Here is a 27,949-nt window from a genome sequence, read left to right on the forward strand (position 1 = left end):
AACCACAAGGGATTCTGGAGAACCCCAGAGCTTGCCAAATAAAGGCAAATAAAAAAGACTGGACAAGGAAGAGGGAAGTTATTAGAACATATGGAAATGGCTGCCTTCCTGGAGCTGTGAACTGCAATAGAAAGCTTAGCCTTCTGCACACCCCAAAAGAGAGACTGTCAGAGATAAACAGCCACTGACTCTACCTATCTCCCTCAAAAATCTAGCAGAAGCCAGTGGAAAAGGGAGTACAGGATACAATCCATATGGGTCAGCCTCTTGGAGCCTGAGCAGCATGGAGATAAATGGAGGACATACAGGGAAGAGCACATGGACAATACCCAACCCAATAAATAGAAAGTAGTATTAATTTCCACAAACAGGAAAAATCATTGCCCTAGTGAGGTTGTCACCCTGGATTAAAAGTTTTAAAACATTGTTTCTCGTATCCAGTACTGGAATCTAACGTACTGGGTCCCACACAGCAAGCCCTCTTAATCTATTGTTAATTCTATGAAGATGACAACTGCGTTCTTAGTTATGATTTTATTTGAATTTTTATTCATCTTACATTCATCTCAAAAAAAGGTCTGAACAAAATAACGAACTGGTCTTATAATTGAAAAGAGCCACAGGAAACAAAATTCTTTTCACTGGCATTTTCATCACGGAAGCCTTCTATTTTATGCCACACGGTGCCTAATGACTTTTCCATCCAAGGTGGGATAACTAAGAAAGGAAAATGACATAGAATTTAAAACTTCAGCTGCTTCTATGGCTATAACCATACATAAAATCATTATCCTTTACCTTCACAAACGAGTGAGTTTTCTCTCTTTAGCCCAGTCTTGGACATCTGCTTCTCCAAATATGAGGTAGAAGATTAGTCCTGACAGGTTAATGGCAAACAGCAAAAAGAAGACATTCCTCCACCCAAACTCAGGGTCCTGGAGACACAAAATCCCGAGTCTGTATTACCCCTTTCATATTTTTCTATGAAACATTATATTAATAGTTCAGATGACAACATTCACTGCTGTGTTTCCATGTAGAAATTCATTTCCTGAAAGTGACTCGATAGTTAAATGGAAAGGATTTCAAAATACATTCAGAGTGTTCTTCATAAAGGGTATTTGGGGAACTTTGTGGTTAACCTAGATAAATGCATTTGTCACTATTTATCCAAGTGCCGTACATGTTCTCTTTTGCATGAATCTTGACTATGTAAGCTATGCTGAGAATCCTTTCAAGATTCTTCTTATGTTGTGCTGGAATTGTGAGAAGATTATGGGCTTTTGAACTATACATGTTTAAGTTTGAAGAATTCTGATTGTTCATCCTCAATGTGGAAAAACTTATGCTAGCAGATTTTCAGCTTAATTGTTAGGAAATGAAAATAATAACATTTCATTTTCACAATTTATGTGAGAATCAATAGTTAAATGAGTTTACTGCATATGAAATACCTATACATACATCACACACTTAATGTTTGCTTTCATTATAGCCTTTTTGGCATGATTATACAAATGAAAAATTTTAAATGATAATTATAATTTTCTAGAAATTTTGTTTTTTTAAATCAATTAAATTTTAAAAGGAACTATTTTATCACTATTTGACATAGATAACCAGAATTACTTGCCTTTAATAAAAAGCAACCATAATGAATGCAATGAAACCAAAACACTGTTATTCTAGTGAAAAGAAAACAATGTTCATAGCAGCCTTATTGATAATAGCCAAAAACTGGAAACAAGTCAAATGTTCATAAGAGTACAATAGATAAATTGGGATTAGCCACACAATGAGACACTACACAGCAATATAAAAGAACAAACTATTATAACATCCACCGGATGAATCTCAAACACATGATGGACGAAAGAAGCTCGGGTATGTACTATATGATTCCATTTCTATGAAACGCAAGAATGGGAAAATATAATCTATGAAAACGGAAGTCAAGGTAATAGTTACAACTAGGAGGGGTACTGACTGGAAAGGAGCACAAAATAACCATCTGGGTAATGGAAATATTCTTTTCTTTTCTTTTTTTTTTTGAGACAGAGTCTCACTTTGTTGCCCCGGCTGGAGTGCAGTGGCGCGATCTGGGCTCACTGCAGTCTCCACCTCCCGGGTTCAAGCAATTCTCCTGCCTCAGCCTCCTGAGTAGCTGGGACTACAGGCGCGCACCACCATGTCTGGATAATTTTTTTGTATTTTTAGTAGAGACGGGGTTTCATCGTGTTGGCCAGGATGGTCTTGATCTCCTGACCTCGTGATCCACCCGCCTCGGCCTCCCAAAGTGCTAGGATTACAAGCGTGAGCCACTGCGCCCGGCCGGAAATATTCTTTTCTAAAAAAAAAAGAAAACCTTTTACGTTCAGAGGCACATATGCAGGTGTGTTATATAGGTAAACTCATGTAATGGGGGGTTGTTGTACAGATAATTCATCACCCAGGTACTAAGCCTAGTCTCCAGTAGTTTTTTTTTTTTTTTCTGACTCTTTCCCTCCTCCCACCCTTCACTCTCAAGTAAGATCCAGTGTCTGTTGTTCCCCTCCTTGTGTTCATGAATTCTCATCCTTTGTCTTTTACTTATAAGTGAGAACATGTGGTATTTGGTTTTCTGTTCCTGCGTTAGTTTGCTAAGGATAATGGCCTCCAGCACCATCCATTTTCCTGCAAAAGATATGATCTCATTCTGCATAGTATTTGATGGTGTATATGTACCATATTTTCTTTATCCAATCTGTCATTGATGGCCATTTATGTTGATTCCATGTCTTTTCTATTGTGAATAGTGCTGCAAAGAACGTAAGTGTTCATGTGTCTTTATGGTAAAATAATTTACATTCTTTTGGGTATATATCCAGTAATGGAATTGCTGGGTAGAATGGAAGATCTGTTTTTAGCTCTTTGAGGAATCGCCAAACTGCTTTCAGCAATGGTTGAACTGATTTACACTCCCACCAACAGTGTGTAAGTGTTCCCTTTCCTCTGTAACCTCTCCAGCATTTTTTATTTTTTGTCTTTTTAATAATAGACATTCTGATTGCTGTGAGATGATCTCATTTTGATTTTGATTTGCATGTCTCTAATGATCAGTGATATTTAGCTTTTCTCATATCTTTGTTGGCTGCATATATGTCTTCTTTTTTAAAATTTTTATTTTATTTTATTATTGTTTTTTAATTTTTTTATTTCCATAGGTTTTTGGGGAACAGGTGATATTTGGTTACATGAGTAAGTTCTTTAGTGGTGATATGTGAGATTTTGGTGCACCCATCACCCAATCAGTATACACTGAACCTGATTTGTAGTCTTTTAACCCTTATCCCCTTCCCACATCTTCACCCTGAGTCCTCAGAGTCCATTGTGTCACTCTTATGCCTTCGCATCCTCATAGTTTAGTTCCCACTTATAAGTGAGAATGTATGATGTTTGGTTTTCCATTCCTGAGTTACTTCACTTAGAATAATAATCTCCAATCCCATCAGATTGCTGTGAATGCCATTAATCCATTCCTTTTTATGGCTGAGTAGTATTCTATCATATATATATATCATATATTTATATGTACACCACAGTTTCTTTATCAACTCATTGATTGATGGGCATTTGGGTTGGTTGCATATTTTTGCAACTGTGAATTGTGCTGCCATAAACATGTGTGTGCAACTATCTTTTTCGTATAATGACTTCTTTTCTCTGGGTAGATACCCAGTAGTGGGATGGCTGGATCAAACAATAGTTCTACTTTTAGTTCTTTAAGGAATATCCACACTGTTTTCCATGCTGGTTGTACTAGTTTACATTCCTACCAACAGTGTAGAAGTGTTCCCTGTTCACCACATCCAGGCCACCATCTATTATTTTTTGATTTTTTGATTATGGCCAACCTTGCAGGAGTAAGGGAGTAAGGTAATATCGCATTGTGGTTTTGATTTGCATTTCCCTGCTCATTAGTGATGTTGAGCATTTTTTCATATCTTTGTTGGACATCTGGTGGGGAAGGGACATCCTATTCAACAAATGGTGCTGGGATAATTGGCAAGCCACATGTAGGAGAATGAAACTGGATTCTCATCTCTCACCTTATACAAAAATCAGCTCAAGATGGATCAAGGACTTAAATCTAAGACCTGAAACTATAAAAATTCTAGAAGATAGCATCAGAAAAATCCTTCTAGACATTGGCTTAGGCAAGGATTTCATGACCAATAACCCAAAAGCAAATGTGATAAAAACAAAAATAAATAGCTGGGACTTAATTAAACTAAAGAGCTTTTGCACAGCAAAAGGAATAAGCACAGCAGAATATTCCTGTGCTGTTTATTTGCACAGCAGAATAAACACATAACCCACAGACTGGGAGAAAATTTTCACAATCTATACATCTGACAAAGGACTAATATCCAGAACTTACAGTGAGCTCAAATAAATTAGCAAGACAAAAATAAACAGTCCCATCAAAAAGTGGGCTAAAGACATGAATAGACAATTCTCAAAAAAAGAACGTATATGTCTTCTTTTGAAAAGAATCTGTTCATGTTCTTTGATCACTCTTTAAAGGGTTTGTTTGTGTTTCATAAACTTAACTTCCTTGTAGATGCTGGATACAAATTAAAAGTATTGCCAGAAACATAGCAGGTTGGCAGTTATGTGTGGAATCATTATCCCAAGACACCTATGCAACAATGTGTTTTCAGTTTCAAAGATAGCAATTGATATTTAGTTCTTTTCTTGAGAATGAACCGGGTTTTAGGTCACCAAAGAAATGATTCTATATTTTTCTTTACCAGGTTCATCTTAATGACAAATTACCCACAATTTAACTTTATTTTTCAATATTTGAATACATGCTATTACCTTTATAAATGGATTTAGCATTTTTGGAGTCCTTCATGACAAAAAAATTGTACCTGACTAAGAAGAAATCCACTGACAGTGGGTACAATGACAGGTGCCATGCTCGAAAATCCCCTTGATGCTCCCATGAGAAAACTGGAATGCCTGTGGGTGACAGGAATGTTCCAGTCTAGATCCAGAGATGTTTGACAGTATCCTTCAGCCCTGATCCATGAATGAATCTATAACTCAATTATATTTTACAATTATATTTAGTTATAATTAGACAATTATATCAAAAAGGACTTGCACTATGTATATTCAAGGAGAGGGATGAAGACAAATCAATACCCCTCCCTCAAAATCCCTGAAAAAAAAGGCCACAGGTCTATCTGTGGTCCTTCCCTGTGGTTTATTCATTTCCTAAATTTGGGGATCCCAGAAAGCTGAAAGCTAAATCTTTTAAAGAAAATGTGAGACTGATAGTGGGGAACAGAGTCCTACCTTGGAGCAATATCTAAGACATTGATGTAAATCCCTGACTGACACAATGTGCTTAATGCACATGAGAGCGTCAGCAAGGCAGTTGCTGTGATATAGCTGGAATTGAGGTAGGGCAGAGACACAATGAGTGCTGAAGCGGGAAGATTTCCTAGGGAATGAAGAACAAACAAACAGTGAGATGCACTCTTTGGCTGCTGTATGCTATGCGAATTATCTGACCTTCAGGCTCTGTTCTTACCTAAAATTGTGGCAATTTTCCTCACAGTGATGAGTCTAAAATTTTTGGTTAGAAGGAAATCTGCTAGATAGCCTCCCACTATGCCTATCACCCAGGCAACAATAAAAGGAAGGGCAGATAGAAGTCCATTCTAAAGAGAAAAGATTGAGTAAATTACCATAATAAAGGCAGTGAGACCACAACTTTTGTTGATAAATTACTACTAATAATACTGATGCTCTGAAATCATACTTTCTTAGGAAAATCAGTAACCTCTTAAATCATACCGCAGAAAAGCTACTGGCATGAATATTAAATATTAGATTATTTTGGGTAATAAGAAATACATTTCTCTAAGTGGAATGATTAGCGAGGGCAGAGTAATTGGTCAGCCATGCAAGCAGGAGAAAGGAAGGGAAGGAAACATACTCACGTCTCTGATGTTAATATGGTACACAGAGCTGATGTAAGTTGGTATGTATACAATCATTGTGCTAACTAACCATTGATGGCTGAAACAGCCTAAACATATGGACCAAATGGGTAGAGATCTGAGCACAGCTTTGATGGGAAGAGGCTGCTGAGAAGACCTGACCTGAAAACAAATTTACTGTCAGAATGGCAAATCCAAGAGATGCTCACACACTTAGTCACCCTTAAAAATACAGATTTAAGGTCTCAAGAAAATTCAGATACAAGGTCTCAGGAAAGTGTTGGTGTCTTTATATGTACCTGTTGTTTCAAGGAGGATGTGATGTATTCTTTTTCTGAGGTGCTTATCCATGGATAGGAAGTGGGGTCATCATAAATCACAATAAACCAGAGAAGGCAGCAGACACAGCCAACACCTCCTGTAGGCACAGGGTACATTTGGTAGATGGGCTGTTTTCTGCTTTTTGGGTGAATTTCTTTTAGTTGGGATATTTTCTGACATAAGTTCCAGGAAAAGTTCATGTTCATTATATCCCTTTTCCATTTCTTAAACAATTCGCCCATTTTACATTTCCTGTTTATTTGTGTGTGTGGAAATTACAGAGCCTAGAAGTGGCACTATACTTGATATCTCAATATTTTTAATATTAGCCATTCTGATAGGTATGTAGAGATACCTCATGGTTTTTATTTGTATTTCTTAAATAACTGAGGATGAGTTGAGCATCTTTTCATGTGCCTATTTTCCCTCTCTCTATCTTTTTTTGGTGAAGGGTTTTTGCCCAATTTGTTTTTGTTTTTTTTATTATTGAGTTTTGAGAATTATTTACTCATTCTGAATAAAAGTCCTTATTATACATGTGTTTTGCAATTATTTTCTCCTGGGATCAGCTTGTCTTTTTATTATCCTAACAATGCCTTTTGATGAGGATACATTTTTAACTTTGATGAAATCCAATTTATCAATTAATTTTATGAATCATGCTTTTGGTGTCATATTTAGGAAATCATTGCTTAAATAAGAAAGATTATCTCCTATGTTTTCTTCTAGAAGGATAATTTCAGGTTTTATATTTAGGTCTGGGATTCATTTTGGTTTAGTTTTTATATATGATCCAAGGTATGGATGGAAGTTCATTTTTTTGGCATGTGGATATCCAATTTTTGAGCACTTTCTGTTAAAGAGACTATCCTTTATATATTGAACTTTTCTCAGAGATCAGTTCAGTTTACTTTATATGAAGTAAATAGAATCATGAGTCTATGATTCTATTTTGTTCCACTGATCTATTTGCCAGTCTTTATGCTAGTACCACACTGTCTTAAAGACTATAACTTTATAATATGTCTTGACATCAGGTAATGTTAGTCCTACAACTTTGTAGTTTATTTTCAAAGGTGTTTGGCTATTCTAGAATCTTTGCATTTCCATAAAAATGTAGTTTTCAGTACACAGCCCTCACATCTCTTTTGGCAGGTTTTATCCCTATGTTGAATATATTTTATGCCATTGAAAATGGTACTGTTCTCTTTAATTGACATTTCTAATTATTTCAGTTTTTCTACATCTGAAAATATCTCTATTTTGCATTTGTTTTTGAAACAGTTTTTTTCATTGGGTCTAGAATTCTAGGTTGACAGATTTTTTTCTTTTCTTTTTCTTTTTGGTTTGTTTTCTTGCACTACTTTAAAGATGTTGTTCCACTGCCTTCTCTCTTGCACTGCTTCTAACAGGAAGGAATGCTGCATTCAGCATTATCTTTGCTCCTCTCTCTATAACATATCTTTTAGCTTTTGCTACTCTAAGATTTTCTCTTTATTTCTGGTTTTGAGTCATTTGATTAGAATGTCGCTTGATGTAGTTTTCTTCATGTTTCTTGTGCTTGAGGTTCATTGACCTTTTTGGATTTGTGAATTTATAGTTTTCATCCAATTTGGAAAATTTTTGGTCATTGTTTCTTCAAATATTTTTGAGAAATGTTGTTGTTGTTCTCCCATCCTACTCCTCTATTTTGGGCACTCCACAACTTACTAATGTTCTCATTTTAATATTATAATTTTCTCTGTGTCATGCATTTTGAATGATTTATATTGCTGTTTTTAAGTTCATTAATCTTTCATTTTATTGTGTCTAATCTGTCATTAACTCCATTCAGTGCATTTTTCATCTCAGATATTGTACTTTTCATCTCTATAAGTTTTATTGGGTCTTCTTTATATTTACTATGCCTCCACTTAACTTTCTGAACATACAGACTTATGCTATAATATAGCTATAGTAACTATTTCAATGCCCTTGTTTACTAATTCTAAAATCTCTGTCAGCTCTGGGTTAGTTTTGATCAGTTCATTATTCTCTTCCTTATAAGTTGTATTTTTCTCCTTTTCTTCACGTCTGGTAATCTATGGTTGGGGCCAGACATTATGAATTATATCCTGCTGGGTGCCAGATAGTTTTGTATTCCTATAAATCTGTTTAAGCTTTGTTTTGGGATATGATTAAGTTATGTGGAAATAGTTTGCCCCTTTTAGGTCTTGCCATCACCATTTGTTAAAGAGATCCACAGCAGTACTCCTTCTAAGGCTAATAATTTCTCACTACTGAGGAATAACATTTATGAGTATTCCATCCAATGACCCATGAATTATGATTTTTTCAGTCTGTCTTATGAAAATGGGTACTATCTCTGATTCTCTGTGAGTGCAGGCACCGTCTTCAGTCTTCACCAATGATTTTCCCCTGCCTACATTAAAGTCCCCTTTTTCATTCTTGATATTGGTTATTTTTCTTTTGTTTCTCTCTCTCTCTCTGTTTCTCTCTCTTTCTCTCTCTCTCTCCATCTGGCTAAAGATTAGTCAATGCTATTGGTCTTTTCAAATAACCAGTTTTAGATTGAACACAACCTCTTTTTTGGTTTAAATCCATTAATTTCTACATGTACTTTTGTTATTTTCTTCCTTCAGTTTGATTTAGGTTTACTTAAATCTTCTTTTTCTAGTTATTTTAAGACATAAGCTTAGATCATTAATTTGAGAACCATCTTTTCTAATATAAACATTTAATGTTAAAAGTTTCTCTCTAAGCATTGTTTTAATTACATCCTACAAAATTTGATATATTGATTTTTTCATTTTCATTCAATTCAATTAAAAACTTTCCCTTGTGTCTTTTTCTTTAACTCATTGGAAGTATGTTGCTAACTTTTTAAATATTTGGGGTATTTCCAGAGGCTTTCTGTCACTATTTCTAGTTTAATTCTATTATGTTCAAAGAAAATATTTTCTATCATTTTAACTCATTTAAATTTGTTCAATCTCATTTTTGTAGGCCATAAATTGTCTATCCTGGTGAATGTTTGAAGCACACTTGAAAAGAGTAAGTACTCTACTGTTGTTGAATAAAATGTACTTAATCTGTGTTCTTATTCTATTGATTATTGAGAGAAGAATATTGAGGCCTCCATCTTTAATTGTGGATTTGTCAATTTCTCCTTACTCTTTGATCAGTTTTTGCTTCATGTATTGTGAAGCTCTGTCATTAGGTGTATATACATTTCAGATTGTTATGTCTTCTTGTGAATTGGTAATATTCCTTGTTCTGAAGCCATTCTTGTCTGATATTAATATATCCCCCCAGTTTTCTCATGATTAATGTTTCCATGGTAACTAACATCTTTGTTCCCTGGACTCTGTACAGTCCCAAGAACCAACAGGACTCTATCTCTGCCCTCAAAGAGCTCACTGCCCAGAAGGGGAGATAAATGTATAAACAAATAAATGCAAACTAATGAAAGCTTTGAAAGTAGAATGTAAAAGCTACTGAAGTGGAAGTTATGGAGGGAGCAGTTCTTTCTTGATTTCTAATAACTAAATGGAAGGCTTTGGGACAAATGCTGAGGTTGGCAAAATTCATCCTCTTGGTGTTTCATGTTTTCTCCTCTCTAAGAAACTTGAGCCTCACTCAGGATGCTTTGCTCCTATGCTTAATCTGAGACAAAACCGACAGCAGCACCTAACTCTCTGGATTTCTTCCTTCCGTGTCTTACCACTGAACTGCAAGCCTATCCCCTACTGCCTGCAATGGCAGCAGAGTATGCCTGATTACCGTGTGATAATAATACAATATGGTAGGTTAATAGCACTTTATAATAGGCAGGAGAACTTCCAATTTTTTTATGGCATTGGCTAATTATTCCCTTAGATTAAGATATTTTGTTTTCTAGGATTTATCTGTCTTGACTCATTTGGTTTGGAAAACTATACACAAATATACTTACTGAGGAGAATCTTTCTCCATATGAAAGTCTGAGAACTGGGAGATAGTAGCTTACCAAAGATATAGAAGACAAAAGGCCACCCAAGGGTTTCACTAATGAAGCCACCTATGAGGATGGCAGAAAAGCATCCCAGTAACATTCCTGCAAAGAGACAGAAAGTAAGCTGTGGGACTCTAGACTTCTTCCTGGCAAACACATACAGATTGATAGATGACATATTATAGAGCAGTAGCACTAAACCATAAGGAGACGAGCATATTAGAATGCACAAACTTCAAATTTATGATTTAAGAACATATAATTTCATATGTTGTCCTTAGAGCACATTTTTCTGGCAGTTCCCTATAACATAGCAGATGACTGTCATACTTCCTTTCAAGTTCTTGTAATTACACAAGTTATATATGCTTATTGTAAAAGTAAACTACTATAAGGAGCCAAAGTTACTCTCATCTGCCTTCCCAGCCACTCATTCTTCTCTCTAAAATTAACCATTAGTAACAATGTATTATATAATACGTAATTGCATACCTTTTCTGTACACATAAATAATATATATCTACACATAGTCATCCTCCTGATAAATGCATTTATGTAATATGTAGGCAGAAAGATAGATTTTTCTATAAATGTGCTAGTAACTCTTTTAACTTGTATAGCTTTTCAGAATGTTCTAATATGGTAGGGCATGTTCCCTTTTTATCACTTTTTCAAACATTTCCAGGTGATTGTATTTTTTATTTTCCAGATGAACATTAATATTAAGCTGTCAAATACTATATATGTGTATAGGTATTATCATTTTTTAAAAAACAGGATCATAATGTTTCTATTGTTTTGGGACTTCACTTTTTATTCAACAATTAGTCTTGTAAGCATTTTTATGTCATTGTAGATTCTACGTAGTTACTCTGAACATAGACATAATTTATTTCTGTGCAATAGAATATCAGAAGTGGACTTGCTAGGTCAAAGTCTAGATCAAAGGCTATGTGCATTTTAAATTTTGGTAAATACTGACAAAATACCTTACTAGAAGGGTGTACCAAATTAAATTGCCAAAAATCTTGTTTTTTTTTTTTTCTTGTCTCTTTGACAGCATTTAATATCCTCAAAGGTTTTTCCTTGTTGTTGTTTCTTGTTTTTTTTGTTGTTTGAGACAGGGTCTTGCTCTGTCACTCAGGCTGGAGATTTATTACATGGTGCAATCACAGATTACTGTAATCTCAAACTCCCACACTCAAGCAATCCTTCCACCTCAACCTCCAAGTAATGGAAAGACAGGTGCATGTCACCACACTTGGCTAACTTAAAAAAATTCTTTATAGAGATAGGAATCTTGCTATGTTACTCAGGCTGGCCTCAAACTCCTGACCTCAAGTAATCCTTCCATCTTGGCCTCCCAAAGCACTGGATTATAGGCATTAGCCATCATGCCCAGCCCCTCAAGGTTTTTTTTTTTTTTTTTCCATTTTTCCATTTTATTTTTTATTTATTATACTTTAAGTTCTAGGGTATATGTGCACAAAGTGCAGGTTTGTTACATATGTATACATGTGCCATGTTGGTGTGCTGCATCCATTAACTCGTCATTTACATTAGGTATATCAAAGTTTTTAAAAATTGCCTTTCCGGCCAGGTGCAGTGGCTCATGCTTGTAATCCCAGCACTTTGGGAGGCCGAGGCAGGCGAATCACGAGGTCAGGAGTTCGAGACCAGCCTGGCCAACATGGTGAAATCCTGCCTCTACTAAAAATACAAAAACTTAGCTGGGTGTTGTGGGGGATGCCTGTAATCCCAGGTACTCGGGAGGCTGAGGCAGGGGAATCGCTTGAACCCAGGAGGCGGAGGTTGCAGTGAGCCGAGATCGCGCCACTGCACTCCAGCCTGGGCGACAGAGTGAGACTCCGTCTCAGAAAAAAAAAAAAATTATTTTTCCAATATTAATGAAAAAGAGAGCTGGGAGTGGTGGCTGATGCCTGTAATCCCAGCACTTTGGGAGGCTGAGGTGGGAAGATCAGTTGAGGCCAGGAGTTCAAGTCCAGCCTGGGCAATAAGTAATATCCTGTCTCTACAAAAAACAAAAAGTAAAAAATTATCCAAGCATGGTGGTGTCTGACTGTAGTTTTAGCTCTTCAGGAATCTGATGCAGGAGAATCACTAGAGCCTAGGAGTTCAAGGCTGCAGTGAGCTGAGATCATGCCACTGCACTCTAGCCTGGGTGGCAAAGGGAGACCTTACTTCAAAAAAAAAGAATAAATAATAAAGAGTACCCCATTTTAATTTCCTTTTTCATAGTAAAGTTGCACATTTTTTTCTATCTTTAGCTATCATTTTTTATTTCTTCTGTGAACTGTCTGTTCATAATCTTCTTATCTTTGTTTCTTTTGCTTGTTTAATTTTCCCTTAATTTACAGAATCTTTATGTATTGTGAATGATCCTTTGTCTGTATGCTGGCTGCAATTATCCTCCCATCTTTAACCTTTTTAATGTTGTGTTTTGTAATTCAGCTGTAAGCTTTTATGAAGCCAGATCTCTGATTCTCCTCTATAATGACCGCTACATTTACTCTTTAGTTTAGAAGATCTTTTCCTACCTCATAACGTAAAAAAAAAAAAAAAAGAAAAAAAGTCTCTTATTTACTTGTGTTGCCTCATTTAAGCACTAGTAGTCAGATTTATAATTGAGTAAATAGAGAGAAAACTTAAATAACTTGCCAAAGGTCACATTGTTAATAATGGGAAGTTGGTGTTGGAAATGAGACTGCCTGACCCCAGGCCACAGATACATGGAGATGGAAAACAGCACCTTTTTCTACCACTAAGTCTACCAAATTTGTATCTTTTCCTTGAACTCTCTGCCTTTGCTTTGACTATAATGGGGAACAGGTTCCTGCATTGCATCCATCCAAAGCCAGGTCCCTTCTTATCCTCTGGACCCCGTCTCCTCCAATCTACCCCAGGCTTGGACTCCTAAGAGTATGCATGGTACAAGAATACCATGTTTATCTTTGAACATAGATATAAAGGGATATGAAGACTAAGAGACAAATAATATTAGTCAAGCAATGATTTTAAATATGAGTCTCTGAACATTCATGGAGGTTTAGAGGCACTCAATCAGGGAAGCACTGAAGCTTGTGAAATTCAAATGTAGCCATCTCTTCCCAACTCTTCATTCAGTGACTTGACTGAATCTTGAAATCAGCTATGGTGGGAGTGTTTAGAGCACAGAAACTGATAAATACTATAAATGAGCTTACTTTCCCCCCTAAAAAGTCTGTTTAACAGCACAGCATTGCTGACTCAATATTTGTCCGGGCCTAATTCAGCACCCACTGGAGATACCCATGCTGTCTCCACGTGCTCAAGAAACACAAAGCCATGGCACTTAGTTCTTTAGGGAATGGACCTGTGACCAGCAGCACTCATCCTTGTGTTTTTCCCATACAGCAAATGCATGTCATTGGCCCTGATGCCTTTCCTCTAGACACCCCTGTTTGAACCTCAACTCTGGTTCTCAGAACCACACCATCAGTGGTAAGGCTGGTACAGCAGAAAGACAGAGAAAGAATGTTTGAACACTTGAACATTCTGCACACTTGATTCAGGTCATGCTTCTACCTGCTTGTACTCTATCTTACATGGGTTAACATATCGCATTTCCACTCCTCCCCCTTACTTTTTACCCTGTGTTTTAAATTGACGTAACACTGCAATTACAGCACCTAATGTGGTCTGTGAGCCTATCTGTTCTATGACCTCTGGGATAGTTTGTCTGGTAGTGTACCTTAGGCTACCAAGGTATCAAGGCATTTTCCTCCATGATAGACGTGCTTTATTCATACAACATTTGTGTTTCTGAGATTAATCTATGTTGTTTCATGCAGCTACAGTTTCTTCATTTTCACTGCTGTATGATATTGCATTATTTTTAGATTTAAAGGTGTTTGGGTTAATTTTTCTTATCACCTATTAAAACCTGCCTTAGATATGAACTATCAGTTCTGTTTGGTCTGCTCAGTCCCTTAAGTTACTAAACTCCTTAAGTGGCTGCAAAGTTTCCTATCTATAATAGGTGCACCTTTTTAGGCTCCCTTAGAAGATACAGTACACCATGTCCTAGAGGCTGGCAATACTTGAGCCCTTCCACTAAAGGCAGGTGCCTTCTGCAGTAGTCCTACGCCAACCTTATGAGCTGAGTAATTCCATCCACCAGTATAGCCTGCAGAGGAGCCCCGGGATAATCAGAAATGGCAGTTTCTATAAGATCTACTGAGGAAAGCAGGCAGGTTCAGCTCACTCCACCTGCTGATGGGATTCTCCAGTGGCTTTCTGTTGGGTGCCTTCAGACAACCATGGGCTCTATGCTCTCTAACCAGGTTGGGAGGCCGGAAAGGATCACCTGCCTGGAGCCTCTGAAACAGTCCTTCAACACCAAAGATGAGAAAACTTCTGGAACCTGCACCCTTTGTAGGCTACTGAGATTCTTCTAGGTACTGTCATTTGACCTGTTCTGGTTGTTCGGTCTCTATATACTCAGAAGTGAGAGGAAAGGGAGTTGCTACTTTCTATAAGATCACTGTCTTCAGTCCAAGTCTTTTAACTTTTCTTTCATGCTTTCCACCTCTTGATTTTCTTGTGCTGTATTCTGAGATAATCCCTCAGTGTGATAAACAAAGTGAATTTTCTTAGTCCAAGTTGCAAATGGCAGAGACTAATCCTCCAGAATTGTGAGGGTTTTAGAGTGTGTTGTCAGTCAGGGTGTGTGTATAGCTTTTTTTCTGGACTTGAAGGGTCCCTGTCTTCTTGGTACTCATAAATTACCAGGAGAGTTACCCTTTTTTTCTCACCTAGCAGCCACTTTAGCAATCTCCTGTTTCTTAACCATACACTGTCCATTTTCCACACTTCCCCCGTATAACTTAGACTTCTTCCTCCAGAATATTCATTCAGAGCACAGTGTCCAGGCAGATAATTATCAGAAAGAAGTTATCAGGACAATTGAGAGCAACTCCAAAGAAGATTAACTTAAATCTTTACCTTCCAATAAATAATAGTATAAACTCCCAAATGTCAGGAATTAATATATAAAGATAAAGCCATACAAGCTGAAGAAAAAAAAACATGAATGGAGTTTTTTTTATAACCTTTCCATCTATGATTCAAAATCCAGATGCCATAAAAATGATCAATTTGACCACATAAAAATATTTTTTAAATGCTCCAAGTCATAGTGTAGGCAAAGTCATGCCACAAATGACATCTTAGGGAAAATAACTGAAAATCATGTCATAGACAAAGGACCAGTCTTTTTAATTTAAAAATACTTCATTGACATTGAGCAGATGATGAGGAACCATGCAATGAAAAGCTGTCAAGGAACCCAGTGGTAGAATGTTGGATTGTAGTGTTTCCATTTGGAGTACATGACCTTACCTGATAAAGCAATGCTGCAGAGTCTGCTTCGTTCATGTGGAGGGCCCCACTTTTCCCAAATTGCAAACTGACCCCCAATTACTGAGCACTGAAATTAAAATGATTAGAGTTCTTAACGTGTGGTGCCATGTCAAAATTAATATCCAACTCAGATTTATAAAATATTGGGTACCTGGCTTAGGCCCTGGACTATTCGAGTTACAATGAGGAAGACTATTCCAAAGTCAGCAGCCAGAGGGATGCATAGAGTGAGAAATGAAGTTGCAAACAAAGAAATGCCAACCACTCGCTTTGTTCCTACTCTTCCAGCCAGGTATCCACTGGGAGCCATTGTCAGTATGCCACCATAACCAACAGCACCAAAGATGATGCCTTGGATTTGAGGAGACCAGTCATACACAGGAGCCTTAGAGAAACAGAGAATGCTGTAGTAAACCTTACACAAAAAGATTCTCACATACCCTAAAAAGCTTCTTTAGACCTTTTACTTGCTTTCAAATCACTATTTTCTCCATTAAAGTTTTTAAACATACATACTCTAGAAAAATAATTATCCAAGCAAACAAACAGCAAAAAGAAAAGCACAAATTTATATCTTGTGTTGCTTACCTTTGCAGAAAGACTCTTTGGGGCTTTATTTAGGTCACCAAATGAGTCAACAGGCAGTCCCTCAGAGGAGCCATTGAACTGGGATTGAGGGCTTGTGCTGTTGACCATGGCTACCATGGTGATGTTCATGATGACATTTTGTGCTATCGTTGTAAAGTTGCAGAAATGTAAGACAAGGGCTATTCCATAACGAGCAGAACATAAACTTGGAACTGGAAATATTATGACATCATATTAGTGCTTTTTAAAATTGAGCTAACATTAGTTTTTCAAAAGATACGATTTAAAAAGTACCTGATCACCTAAAGATTTAAATCATTACTTAAATGACACTTCTGTTGGCTTTAGGAAAGGAAGATACAAAAGGAGGAGATCACTGAGTTGAGCTAAAGGACGTTTTATACCACAGCTTTGTAGAGCCTAACTTGATCTCAGGGATTCTGTTCATCCTAAAATTTTGTCTCTCCCATTCCTAGGTCATTGTGTTCTACGGTTGATGAACTTACTCACAAGTAAATGCTTATACATATGTGTGTGTGTGTGTGTGTGTATGTAACACATATATATGAAAAGAAAATATATACATATGAATATATGCACATATTTAAATTGCTGCATATAATTTATAATATATTACATATAATTTGTATGTATAATTATATATAAATATAAAGCATATAATTTATATATGACATGTATTGTTATACATTATGCACTATATGTTATGTATAATACGAATAAATTTTATGTATGTAAATGAAATGTAAGTTACACTTTGAAGAGAGTTGTCCATTGGTATAGATGTATTCCATTCACATCTTAAAACATTGAAGATATATTTTCATTTAATTTTTGAGATTAAACTCCTAGGAAGATTCTCTCATTAGAGAAATTGATGCCCACAAACTATGAAAAAATAAAGTGAAAAATAGTGGAAAAAGAAAGGAGTACAGCATTCAGATAATCTGTATGTGTACAGCTAGGAAAGATGGCAACTTAAATGTAGAAATCTCATTCTCCCTTTTCCATATCCTGGCTAAATTGTCCAAAAAATGTAAAACACAGGGAAATCAGCATTTGTAGTTGAAATTAAAGAACTCTTCAGAAGTTAAAATCTGGGGGAAAAAATCAGTTAGATGAGATTGAATGGTATAAAAGTTTCAAAGGTTAGGTCTCTACTCAACTTCTTAAAAAGTCTTGCAGCATTATATTAAGTGAGTAGAAGGTATCCTGGCAGAATACAGCAAACAGTCTAATTTGAAGGGCAAATAAAATGCATGAGCCAAGAAGTCGTATTTATCTGGACTCAGATTTTTTACACTAGGAATTCAGGCAGAGTAGCTCTTTGAAACTCTCTCCAACCCTTTCACTTTTTTCTGCGTGGGAAGAAAAGGGACTTCGATCAATGAGACTGGGTAAATAAACTGAGCATGTGTAGCTCTGTATCTTCTCCAGCCTGCCTGGAAGCTGTCTACTCTCCTGCCATGCGACTACTTTAGCAGTGCAAGCCTGGGATTGTCCAGTTCACCCTATGCCTGCATGGATAAATCTATTCAATGCAACAGAAATAGCAGGGAGCTGGACTGATCACTGTTCTAGACCATGTCCTCCAGTCCAGATTTGACATCTTCAGTCAATCATTGAACAAAACACTTATCAATCACCACCAATACTGGGCCCTAGAAGTGTAGCAGCAAACGTAGCACACAAATAGCCCTGTGTTTGGGGACCTCACATTCCAGAGAGAAGCACAAAATATGAAACACAAACAGTAAATCAAATAATGTGTTAGAGGGTGATAATTGCTATAAAGAAAATAAAGCAAGAAAGGAGGGAAGTCCTAATGACATACCAGAGAGGTGGTCATGCAGACATCTGGGGAAAGAACATACCAAGTAGAGGGAACAGCCCTGGGGCTGGTTGGAGAGTGCCTGGTATGTTCAAAGAATCAAAAAGAGGGGACTATGACAGAATGGAGTGAGCCAGGAGTACAAGAAGAGATATTAGGAAAGCTAGATAATGGGGCCTGAATTGTTCAAGATATGTGGGCCATTGCAGGTACTTTGGCTTTTACTTTGAGTGGGATGGGGGCCACTGGAGGGTTTTCAGCAGAAGTGGAACATGATGTGACTTACATTTTGAAAGGATCTCTTTGGCTGCAGAAATGAGAACAAAATGATAGAAAGGAAGTGCAGTTAGGAAGCTATTGCAATAATTCAGAAGAGAAGTGAAGCTATCTTGGATTAGGGTCATGGCAGTAGCTAAGATGTGGTCAGACCCCAGATAAATCCCAGCATGGAAAAAACACCAAATGAGAGTTTCAGTTTTATAGGTGGGTGGAAGGCAAGGAGAAGGGGAATTGGAGAGCTTGTTGTTCTAAACAACAAGAAGAATGAAGTTCTACTTTCCTAGGAAGAAAGGTCTTTGGAAGGAGCAGGTTTGTAAGGTGGGGTGGTCAAGAGCTTATTACTGGACATGTTAAAACAGAGATGCCTCTTAGGCACCAAAGAGAAGGTGTTGAGCATGTTGGATATACAGTTCTTAAGTTTAGAAGAGAAGTAGCAGTTGAGGCATAACATTGGGAGTTAATAACCTACAGAAGATACTTAAAGCCATAAAACTTGAGAAATGGAAATAAATAGAGAAGAAAACCAAAGACTAACTCTGGGGCTCTCCAGTATTTGGAGGTTGGATAGATGTGGGAGGAGCAAACAAAGGAAAGTGAAAAAGAATGGGTGGTGGGATAAGAAGAAAACCAGAAGAGTGTGGTGTCCTGGAAGCCAAGGGGACAAGAGTTTCAGGGAAGAGGGAGTCAGTAGGTACTTCAGATATTCCTGATAGGTCGTGTAACATGATGTCAAATCCTCACAATAACAGTATGAGGCAGCTATTGCTACTGTTGTACAGATGAAGAAACACAGGCACAGAGAGACCAGCTCACAATGTAGCTCAGGTGTCTATGCTCTTAACCACTGTAGCACATATATATGGTGGCTTCTGTTTTGTCCAAGATGACTCCATGAGAATACCTCTGTGATTAATACAATCCACGTGCACCCAGCTGTAGGGTTTATGTGGCTCTATGATGTGGGATAAAGAGGTGCCGTGAGATTAACAAAGGAGGATTCCCCTTATGGCTATGCTATCTTCTATTGATGGAGTACAAGTCTTTGTAGTGAATGAACTCAAATATAACATCTTTGTAAGGGTTTTTTTTTTTTTTTTTTTTTTAATCTGATTCAGTGCTGGTGATGACTTCCTCTATCAATCAAATCAACTAATAATTTGTGAGTTTTTGTGGCCTCTGATTTTCCCAAGTTCCTTTGGGATCCTAGGTGCCAAAGGCTACCAAAAAGGGTATCAGCAAACCAAGAGACTAATGGCTTACAAATGAGGAGGTTGAACATTTGCCTCATGAGAATGCTGAAAGATTAACTAGAGGGTGTATTAACAGGTTTAGTCTGGTGCTTGCCAGATGTTAAGTGTTTCCTGCAGGCCACTATTTGTATCCTTAAAAGTTATTTTGTCCTGTGTCCATTCCGAATGAACTATATCAGTTGTGCCTACTCTAATAGATTGGTGCCAGTGGTGTGCTGTCTGTTAAATTTTTTGTGATCACCCCTAGCTATATGAGAATGTGTGGGTCTGTATGAATGTGAGAAAGTGTAAATTAAGAAGCACCTGAGGATATTCTGTTAAACTACTGGAAGAGGGCCCTGACACCATGAAATCATAGGTTTTTGAACGTGAGAGGTTTTATTAATGAATTCAGTACTACTGTACTCAAAATCCAGGAAGCTTGTTTCTTAATTTGATGTGACAGACAGACCTTAAGGTGGCCCCAGTGATTACCACCTCATGGTATTCTCACCTTTATATAATTCCCTTTCCTTTTATGGGGCCAGGAACTTTCACTTGCTTGTATCCAAGAGAATATGGCAAAGGTGATGGGATGTCACTCCCATGATTACATTATGTTGTATAAGACTCCATCTTAGCAGACTAAAGATAAACACTCTTCATGTGGGCTTGATGAAATAAGCAGAAAGTTAGAGAACCTCACATGATAAGGAACCATGAACATCCTCTAAGACCTGAGAATGGCCTTCAATAAAAATTCAGCAAACAGCCAGAGCCTTCAGTCATATAGTTATAAGAAAATGAATTTTTCCAACAACCTGAATAAGCCTGGAAGTGGGTTCTTCCCTAGTCTATTCTGTAGATGAGAATGCAACTTAACCACTCAATTGTAGCCTTGTGAGACCCAGAGAAGAAGAACCACTTAAGCCAAGCCACGCCTGGAGCTCTGAGCCACAGAAGCTGTAAGATAATAAATGTGTGCTGTTTCAGGTTACTATGTTTATGGTAATATGCATGCAGAAATAGAAAATGAGTACAGTTGGCAAAAAAATAATAAAGCCTAGTTGAATGACTATACAAGAATTTTTGGGGGTAAGTATTGAAAGATATTTGCATTACAAAATTTATCATGAGAATAAAATGATAAGACATTATTGTACTGAAGAATAAGAATACTCAGAAAAATATAAGGAACAACAGAAAAACATCCAAAAGAATCATACAATGTGTAAAGAGTGTTGTGGCAATTAATGGGAGAAAACTAGATCATGTAGTTAGTACTGCTAAGATAATTGGTTACATAAGTGGAAAATACTATTGGTGCAATAGCATGTTTTAAATTAAAATAAAGTATAGATATGATACAATAATACTGCATTTTGTCAGACTGAAGGCACCACTGATACATCATTATTTTTGTTCCACTAAAACTCAATTGATCAACTGATTAACAGATCAAACTGAATAGGTCTGAAACTAAACTCTTGAGCCCTACCACCTCAAAACTTCTACCCAGAGTCTTTCCCAGCTCCGTTGATAGAAATCTTATTCTTTCAAACACTTTGCAATCCTTGATCTGGAATGTAGTATTGTCTTCATATTCAAAATGTGTATAGAATCCAACAACTTCTCACAAGGGCCACTGTTATTTTTTGGCTAAAAGCTAATTTCATGTGGTTCTAGCTATCAATATCTCCTGCCTGAATTTTTGCAGTAACCTTCAGCTTGGTTCCTTGCTTCTAATCTATTCTCAATACAGCAGTTGGAGTATCCTCATCATACCATAAATAAAATCACCTCCTCTTCTGCTCAAAATCCTCCCTGTGATTTTATTTTTGTTTGGATTAAAAACTAAGGTCTTTGTAGTGAACAAAGGAAATGAAATATGTAAACTCTTTGCCTCACAATTTTCATTTCTTGGGAATAAACCCTGAAGAAATAATTCCAATGTGGACTAGTGTTGTGTTAAATAATGTTCATTTATCATCATATCTATAATAACTTACATACATAGTTCATATACATCTAATAACCTAAGTAACATATGTAGTTCATATGTAGATATAATAGCCGAGTAACAAAAGAAAATTCCACAAATTAAATATCCAGTCACAAGAAGGTTTTTCAGCTAAATAATACTTCATCTATTGGCTATGTTGGAATATCATATGTATCCTTTAAGAATCCATATTGCTTTATAAGATTCACGAAGAGATTCACACTTTATGAATCTAATAAATCAATATGGAAAAGTATATGCTGTCAAGTTAAAAAATATACAACACAATACATGAAGTGTAGAACTATGCAAAATATGCATACAAAATAAAGGCAATAAAATTAAATTATAGTTGTTGAATTAAGCTGATGAAAACCTTTTTATTTCTTGTTTTTTGAAGTATCTATAATTGGTTTTTCTTTTTTAAATTAAGCAATACAGTTACATTTAAAATATTACACGCAATCACAAGCAGGACACACAATCCTATGTGTAGACAATTCAGTAGCAATTATCAAGAACATAAAGATTGGATAGATAAAGATTGAAAGGTAACTGTCAAAAATAAAATGCTTCTTTATAGTAATATTTATTTCTTTCATATTTGCAAAATATGTTAATTTCACTGGATTTGTAAAAAGAATTAAAGAACGTAAAAATCACAAATTCATTTTTATAGTAATACATTGACAAAAAGAATTCACTGTAAAATCCTAAAACCAAGCATTTGAGGTCGAATTTACCTTTCCTGGGGATCAGTACCTCATCCACTTGCATATCTTGTGCATTCTTACTCTCCCTTGCTGTGGGACTCAACTCTGTCTTGGTGGCCATTGTGTTTCTGCTCTCCAGGTGAATGGTTTTCCCCTATCAGGGAGACACGTAATTCACATGCATCAGTTGAGAGAAAGGGACTCCCCTTTGAAATATTTAAACAGGGGCACCAAGGAAACAAAAGCTGGCCCATTCCAACTGGTTGGGGACAGGGAGGTTCATTATCCCCTCTTGACTCAACACAACAGGCATACTGCATCTAAGGTTTAGAATTGTTTATTTATTAGGATCTAGAGTGCTCTCGGTGTGCCAGCTTATGAGCAATGACTTTGAAGTTAAGTATTCCCAAGTTCAAATTCAGGTTCATGATTTACTGTGCCAAGTGCCACTAGGAGCACATTTGTGTGTTTCAGTTTCCTCATCTGTTGTTAATAACAATAACATCTTCATCAAAAAATTGCTGTTAGCTGAAACAGATTGCATATACCTAGAACATTGCCAGACACCCAGTAAGTAAAAGCTGTAGTTCATTGTCATCATCACTGGAGCTACCACAGCAGTGGGTCACCTCAGAGCTATGCTCCTCTGGAATCTTCTACCTGCACCTGAGAACCTGGCTTCTACTGCCCTTGACAACACCCATACTGCTTCCTCATTTGACTCACTGTATCGATGTGTGTCACTCATAATTGGGGACCAAATTTGCATAATGAGAAGATAACATTCAAATCTCATATTATTATTGTCCATAGGTTGATGATGTGTCTACAGATTTCTAGAAATAACTAACATGGAGATTGTGACCTTTTTGCATATAAGACAACCAAAAAGAACCATTACTGTATTACAATACTAGGATCTTCAATGCCCAAGGAGATTTTTATGTGTTACTATATGTAGAATTGTAATATTTGTGCTATGTTTACTGCTCATATTATTAAATTTGACTCTCTTAAAGAAAACATCTCAAAATATGTAACTGCTTCTACCACTAATAAACCAAACTTGTCAGCTTAATAAATTAAATCTTCCTAAATATCTAAGCACTACTACATAACCAGAACTGGCCTGATATCATTGTTGCAAACTAAGGAATAACTTCTTAGTATCTCTTTATAGTAGAAGTTTTATTATTCAGAGGTATGTTTTCACCAAGAGAGGAGGGACATAAGGATATTCCCAAGACCGGGTAATTTATAAAGAAAAAGAGGTTTAAAGGACTCACAGTTTCACATGGCTGGGGAGGTCTCATACTCATGGCAAAAGGCAAAGAAGCAGCAAAGCTACATCGTATATGGCAGCAAGCAAGAGAGCTTGTGCAGGGGAACTCCCATTTATAAAATCTTCAGATCTCATGAGACTTCTTCACTACCATGAGAACAGTATAGGGGAAACTGCCCCCATGATTCCTGGCCCCACCTGGCCCCACCTTTGACACTTGACTTTTATGGGGACCACAATTCAAGGTGAGATCTGGGTGGGGACACAGCCAAACCATATCAGGAATTATAAAATATGTACTCACTTTTCTCCTGGTTTATTTCAATCAGTATAATTTTTTTAAAATTTATCCATGTTGTCGTACATATAAAATAGTTCAATCCTTCTAATTACTGAGTAATATTCCACTCCATAGCTGTATCACAATTTGTTCATCCATTCATTTACCTTTTGATTAAAAATTGCGTTGTTTGCAGTTTTTTGCCATTACAAATAAAGCTGCAGCGAAAATTCATGTACAGGTCTTTGTATAGACATGTGCTTTCGTTTCTCTTAGATAAACACTTAGAAGTGGAATACCTGGATCATATAAGTGTAGTATTAATGTCTCTTCAGATATTGCCATTGGGCATTCTAATTCCATGGTGTGGCCAGGACATTTTAAAAATAGGTCTTCTGTTTCTAGGGAAATTGCCCTGATTCTATATTCAAAGATTGTCTGGGAGATATTTTACCAAATGACAAAGATGGGTCAAACTTCATTGTTTTGTGCAACTCTGAATTTTTGTGCAACTCTCTCCAATTCTGAATTCAGTAATGTCATGATGGTAGCTTGGAATTGGCCATAATAGGAGCTTTAACACCAAAAAAAAAAAAAAAAGTCTAAGCTACAAATTTGGGCTTAATTTATTGTTTATGAACTTCCTGGACTTAAGAAATTTATCAAACAATGTTCATCTAAGTGTATGTGGTGGGGGGGGGCTTGTTTGTACATATACACACTACATATCTACATCCACAAAGACACAAAGACACAAACTTACATAAACATATAGAAATAGATATGTAGTATGTATACTACATTCATTACTATATACATATAGTATATATACATTACTATATGTATATATACATATAGCAATGAATGCTTTTCAGGCATGAAAACTCTGAAACATGAGTCAGACTTCACTTTCCACTGATTTCCTTTTCAATGATGTGACCTCCTCTGCAAAGTATAGCTACTCTTGCTAAGATGACATCCTTCATACCCAGCCCTGCATCTGCATTGTCACTGCCTCTATTCATCAGTATGATCTCCAGTCTCCACAGAAAGGTCAAGGTCCCCTGATTCCATACTGATATTCCCATTTGTCTCCTGACTTTTGAAAATATTAATACTTTTTAAAGCTATCTAAGGCTTCACATGACAGTCTACCAGCTGCACACAGCTTGTACACCCTATCTCCAAGCGAACCAGGATGTTACATCTTCTCTTGCCAGCAGGTCTGGTCTACCCACCTCCCCATGACAGACACCTACTGTCATGGTAACCTCAAAACATTTCACTGACTTAAAACGCTGGATTCAAGCCCTGCTGACCCTTCCCACAACCTGGGGCTGTAACTAGAGGAAAGAGAAGTAATCTAGAGGGAAATTCCAAGGCACGAACTAGTGAGCCAAGAACAGGCTCAAGTAGCACAACATAGAAAATGCAGTCTCATGATCTCTTAAATATGCCCTTCCAATCAGTCTCGTAGCCTTTCTACACCTTGGCTTTACTCCAAGTAAATCCCTTTTGTTTTAACAGTTCTCTTTATTTTCCACTAAAAAACTGTGCTGCTTATCTGGGTCAGAAACTATATATTGCACTCTGAGAAGTTTCTGGTCCAAAGCAGTGTTCATAGAGAACCACACTAAAGATCAGCTTTCAGTAGAGATGATTAGTTTAAAGGCAGGGAGTGTTCTAATAGCATCCTCCCACACATCTGTGAAGTTGCAGCTGCCACAAAAAGTTGTACCTTCTCCATTCTGGCCTTGAGGACTCCCTGATTCCCTCCTTCCCACTGCCTTCAGCTCACCTACCATCTTCTGCCGACCCTGATGACTGTCCCATTGCCTCATCTCTCCATTTCCTCTTCTATCCCTAGCTGTTTTAGCTTGGTTAAATTTCACACCAACTCACTGGATCTTGATGCAGCATTTCTCCAGATGCTTTCTTGGACCAAAGCCACCCTAGCCATTGGTATAATAGAAATAATTATTATAGTCACTCTTATAAACTACTGCACCAGCCAAGTCTACATCAACCCCAGATGGAGATATTACTGACCCTCTTCCTCCAGGTCACCCAGTTGGTAAATGAAAGAGATGATATTTGTTCACAAGCCAGTCTGACCTGCAACATTTTGCTTTTAAACACCTCACAAGAGTGCCTATTTCTTGGAATTATCTTCCATAGCTGCTACTGTCTCCACTAGCTAGTTTCAAAGCATATGGATGATCAGATACAAAGCTTCAGCTTCCTGCCTCTTCTCCCTCACTTTTGTCAGTCTTGTGAATAAGGATTTTTACATTTTTCAATTTAATTTTTATCATATGAGGAAACTTGGGGTTGGGGAGTATATAAAAATTATCAGTTGTTATACAGAAAAGAGTTTTGGAGGTCTTCGTCTCAACACCAAGAGAAGTGACTTACCGACTTAATGTCTGTGGAAGGGCTTCAAGTTGAACCCAGCATTTCCTCCAAGCTTGCTCCCTTGGACTTTTTGGAGTAGAGAGATGAGGATTCTTTGCCACCCTAGGGCTTAAGTTGCTAATCATTAATAAAAGTCATCAAACTACAAAGTTGACTCAGAAGGGTTTCTTGCCAAATAGGCTTTGAAGAAGCATTCAGAAATCCAGCCCAACCCCCTCTGCAGTTCTTCCTGCTTTTTGGCTGATGTAAGCTTCTCCACCTTCCCGTTGAGAGTGTCTCCTAGGGACCTCATAGGTGTCCTCTGGTTCAGACACTTGCATATAGTTATTTTGCTTTGCTTTGTGGTGTCTTCAATGTCTTTAGTCTTTTTTGAAAAGGTTAAAAGAGATAAAATTATAATTAAAGAGTTCAGTATTTTTTGTGGTTTTTCCTTTGCTATTTTTGTTTTTCCCCCTTATTTGAAATTTTGTTAATTTTTTTCTTCTTTGAAATATGTGAATTGTAATATTATGGATGAACTTGAAGTTCATTCATTCTGTTGCTTTCTCTTTCCCTGGGTCCTTGTCCTCTTCTCAGCAAACCAAACCAAACAAAACAAGCCTGACATAAATATAATATTATTTCTCCATTTCTGTTTATTCTTGCTATTTGTATGAGTATTCACAAACTGTAATCAATAATGCTTTGTATTATTTCTAAATTTGCACACATGCTATCATGTAGCATTTATGGCCATTCTATAACCACTTTGGAAAATAAGTGACATAAATTTGGCATACCTACATGTGCACAGTGAAAGCCAAACTCTCTCAATTTCTTGTGGTTAACTCTTGCGCTAACACCCAGGAAGTCAAAAGCACTGTCACTGCTTTCCAAACGTGTGTATAGTCCGCTTGTCCTTGTCTCATAGATGAGGCAAAGTCTTCAGAATCCTAGCTTTCTGTAGTTTATTTCCAGCTCTCTGAATGCCCTGGGTTCATAATCCAGACTCCTTTCTTTATATGAGCATTAGAATCAGCCATGGAAATTTAAACATTGTTCTGTGTTTTAATGACTTTCCTGGCCTTAGCTCATACTCTTCACTTTGACTTTAAATCCCTTCTTACTTTATGGCCCTGAGGAGATCTCCTTTAGATTCTGAGTTTGACTCTTTATATCTATTTGAACTGTATTGTGAGAGGAGAGTGCGTAAACTACCTCTCAACACCCTGGCTGAGATGTGGGATCCTGGTAGGATATATCACGGATCAAGAATTCAGAAGGAGGAACCCGGGTCCTGGGGAGGGGGAGTCAGAGCTACCATTTACTGCACATTTATTACATGTCATCCTCACAATGCTTTCAGGTAAGTTTTATTATATTCTTTATAAGATAAAAGAAAAAAAAACAGATTTCTTCTATCTGCACTTTAAGAATTTAAGTATGGAAAATTTAAGCCCATTATCATGTGGAGTAGTGTCAATTTCACCTTTCTAGGTAAAAGATTTTTCCCTGAGTCATTTCTGAAGGACTCTGGACCCTGGGATAAATAATGATCAACTTTGGGATTCACATATCACAGGAAATGTTTCTGACCTTGA

The 27,949-nt window shown here is 36.9% G+C and overlaps 3 protein-coding genes across 18 annotated transcripts in view; 1 reads left to right on the forward strand and 2 right to left on the reverse strand.

The window, feature by feature from the left end:
* Positions 1 to 27,949, reverse strand: part of LOC103883540 (histone H2A type 1-A) — a 134,659-nt gene that overhangs the window by 88,358 nt on the left and 18,352 nt on the right. The gene's annotated exons all lie outside the window — the stretch shown is intronic.
* The window catches only part of SLC17A4 (solute carrier family 17 member 4), a 103,293-nt gene that overhangs the window by 42,439 nt on the left and 32,905 nt on the right, over positions 1 to 27,949 (forward strand). The window lies entirely within an intron of this gene.
* LOC116268608 (sodium-dependent phosphate transport protein 4) lies at positions 520 to 26,551 on the reverse strand. Of its 7 annotated transcripts, XM_031666977.1 has the most exons (13): positions 26,370 to 26,551; positions 22,423 to 22,546; positions 16,321 to 16,532; positions 15,884 to 16,117; positions 15,712 to 15,799; positions 10,327 to 10,413; positions 6,296 to 6,414; positions 5,997 to 6,158; positions 5,585 to 5,714; positions 5,347 to 5,494; positions 4,917 to 5,007; positions 799 to 935; positions 520 to 717 (listed from the first exon to the last, which is right to left on the reverse strand). In XM_031666977.1, the coding sequence occupies exons 2-12, from the start codon at positions 22,511 to 22,513 to the stop codon at positions 801 to 803; spliced, it is 1,497 nt and encodes a 498-aa protein (XP_031522837.1). In that variant the 5' UTR covers positions 22,514 to 22,546; positions 26,370 to 26,551; the 3' UTR covers positions 520 to 717; positions 799 to 800. The 7 variants fall into 7 exon arrangements, with proteins under 7 accessions (XP_031522837.1, XP_031522841.1, XP_031522842.1 ...); XM_031666981.1 differs by lacking the exon at positions 6,296 to 6,414 and having other exon boundaries at positions 6,067 to 6,158; XM_031666982.1 differs by lacking the exon at positions 5,585 to 5,714 and having other exon boundaries at positions 5,347 to 5,442; positions 6,067 to 6,158.

This window comes from Papio anubis, chromosome 6, assembly GCF_008728515.1.
Source record: "Papio anubis isolate 15944 chromosome 6, Panubis1.0, whole genome shotgun sequence".
Lineage (NCBI taxonomy): Eukaryota > Metazoa > Chordata > Mammalia > Primates > Cercopithecidae > Papio > Papio anubis.

Excerpts from the sequence above, each read along its gene's own strand:
- LOC116268608 (XM_031666977.1), bottom strand. The coding sequence starts at position 22,513 with ATGGCCACCAAGACAGAGTTGAGTCCCACAGCAAGGGAGAGTAAGAAT. Across the intron at positions 16,533-22,422 it reads GGTACTGATCCCCAGGAAAG|TTCCAAGTTTATGTTCTGCT; the intron begins GTAAATTCGACC and ends TAATATTTCCAG. Across the intron at positions 5,715-5,996 it reads ACCATATTAACATCAGAGAC|AATGGACTTCTATCTGCCCT; the intron begins GTGAGTATGTTT and ends TTTTCTCTTTAG.